The sequence below is a fragment of the Plasmodium reichenowi genome, chromosome 12 (assembly GCF_001601855.1).
Source record: "Plasmodium reichenowi strain SY57 chromosome 12, whole genome shotgun sequence".
In the NCBI taxonomy this organism is placed as follows: Eukaryota; Apicomplexa; class Aconoidasida; order Haemosporida; family Plasmodiidae; genus Plasmodium; species Plasmodium reichenowi.
Genome location: NC_033657.1, coordinates 1,893,436 through 1,895,935, shown reverse-complemented (window position 1 = coordinate 1,895,935; position 2,500 = coordinate 1,893,436). Strand labels below are relative to the sequence as shown.

Below are 2,500 nucleotides of genomic sequence, written 5' to 3'. Positions count from 1 at the left end.
ACTTTGTATACTACTATCATTATTTTCTTTATAATGCTCATTTTCATTTGTTTTAATAACAGTTTCTTCGTATGGCTCATTTGTTCCATTTATTATGAGATAATCATCATCGTCCACATTGTCTTTCAAATGACATATTTCAACGTCCTCACAAGCAAATAAAAATTTGGGTACTTCATTTAATTTATTTCCTTTTTTATTTTCTTTACATTCTTGTGGTTGAAAATCAGCTTCAATCGAAGATTTGGTTTCTCCCATTATCTCGTCTTGTATGTCTGTAGTTTCTTTTTTCTTTCTGAAGGTAAATTTTTTGGTAAACTGTCTCATGATAGAACCCTTCTTAGCATTATTGTTATCTTGAATAACAATACTTTTGGATTCCTTAGGAAGTTCTTTAAATTTTTTTGTAATTAATATATCGTCTTCTGTTAAATCCTTTATAGATATCCTTTTAATATCTTGGTTTATACCATCAATCCATTTGTTTGTATTACGTTCAGGATCTCTCATAATAATAGGAGGATATAAATCTTCTTGAAATATTGATGAATTCTTTCTGGGTACATAAAAAGATATGGGTCTAATATCTGTGTTGTTTTCATTTTTATATACTCTACCAATTTCGCATTTGTACACGTCACACATACGTTTAGGTAAAAATCCAAAAGATCGAAAAGGTAAGCACGATTTATATTCATCCACTTTACGTATCGAACCTTGTGAATATTGATAATAACGACAATTACCATCACCTTTACCTATCAAATAAATCATACCTACGCTCTCATCATAATGTGGTAATAAAGGTGCAGCAGCATTATCTAATGTGATGGTAGTTAATGGTAATTCCGTATTCTTTAAACTCCATAATTTTAATTCTCTCATATTATTTTTTGAAAAACCAGTGGTTAAAATACATTTGTCTTCACCACCAAATCCATCAATCCATATACATTTTGTACTCTTACCACCATCATGGATTAAAAAGCTATTACAAATTTCTTGTTTTCTAGGATCTATTATATGTATCTTCTTATTCTGACAAGTTCCACTTAATAAATTACCCCCTATATCCCATTGTAAAGAACTTAATTTCTTTGGCATATTTATTTCAAAGGCCTTCTTCTCATTTTCTATATCCCATATATTAACAGAAGAATCAAAAGAAGTCGATGATAATATAAAATAATTCATAGGATTCCATGATAATATATTCACTTTTTTCTTATGCCCATTTAATATACATAAAGGATCCTTTACCTCATTCACATTCTCATCCTCATGACGTATCTCCCATATTCTTATAGACATATCTTCTGAACATGAAGCTAATATCTCACTATAACAAGGGTTAAATGACAAATCAAGGATAGGAGACGTATGACTCTTCAATTTTATTACAGGTGGATTTCTCACTTGATTTTCTAATCTGATAACTCCGATCATGCCTCCCCCTTCAACTTGCCATGGTACCTAATATGAACAAATCATATAAAACCATATATATCAATAATCAGTGAATGTTCAAAGCGCACCAAATATTATACATACATAAATACATGCATAAATACATACATAAATACATACATAAATACATACATAAATACATACATATATATATACTATATGTCTACTACATTATAAATTAATCCATATACCTATATACTGCATCATTTGTACATTTAAATTTTTTATTATTATTATTTTTTTTTTTTTTCCTTACAGCAATATATCCAGCACTACAAGCTATACCACATGTTTCGGTTGCTCTCGAGCAAATCCTCAAGTCTCCGTACAGGTTATTTGACGGATCAGCTAAAAGAAAAAAAAAAAAATTAACATATATATATATATATATATATATATATACATACATATATATATTTTTTCTAATAATCATCCTTTCTATATGAAGATATTTATTCACACACAAAAAAAAAAAAATTATTTTCTTACGATATAAATTCTTGATTAAAGGAACATTATACATCTTCTTCTATTACATAAACATAAATATATATATATATATATATATATATATATTTATATATTTATATATTTATATATTTTTTTTTTTCTCTCCCTAAATTTAATGTTTTTTTGTTATGTAATTCATTAAAAAATTATAAACAATTAACAGGTGTGACAAAGGAACAAATAATACCACATATATATATATATATATATATATATATATATATATATATATATAATACTTTACAAATATATACGCAGACTATTAATCAATATTATATAAATATATTCATTTAGTTATATACAAATAGTCCGAAGTAGACAAAGAAAACAAAATTTATAAATTTATATAATCATATAATCAGTTGAAAAAAAGAACACCATGATATTATTTAAAAGGGAAAAAAAAAAAAAAAAAAAAAAAAAAAAAAAAAAAAATAAATTTATATATAAATATATATATATATATTTTTTTTTTTTTAAATATATTTTTTTATTTTATTTTATATAATTATTATTTTTTATA

The 2,500-nt window shown here is 24.7% G+C and overlaps 1 protein-coding gene across 1 annotated transcript in view; it reads right to left on the bottom strand.

Annotated features, from left to right (window-relative positions):
- The window catches only part of PRSY57_1250600 (coronin), a gene marked incomplete at both ends in the record, with an annotated part of 2,191 nt that extends 201 nt beyond the window's left edge, over window positions 1–1,990 (bottom strand). Inside the window, 3 exons of the mRNA XM_012908917.2 lie at window positions 1–1,473; window positions 1,724–1,815; window positions 1,957–1,990. The exon at window positions 1–1,473 is cut by the window's left edge and continues 201 nt beyond it. Coding sequence (XP_012764371.2) covers window positions 1–1,473; window positions 1,724–1,815; window positions 1,957–1,990 — 1,599 coding nt within the window. The remainder of the gene's footprint in view (window positions 1,474–1,723; window positions 1,816–1,956) is intronic.
- Window positions 1,991–2,500: the final 510 nt, after the last annotated feature.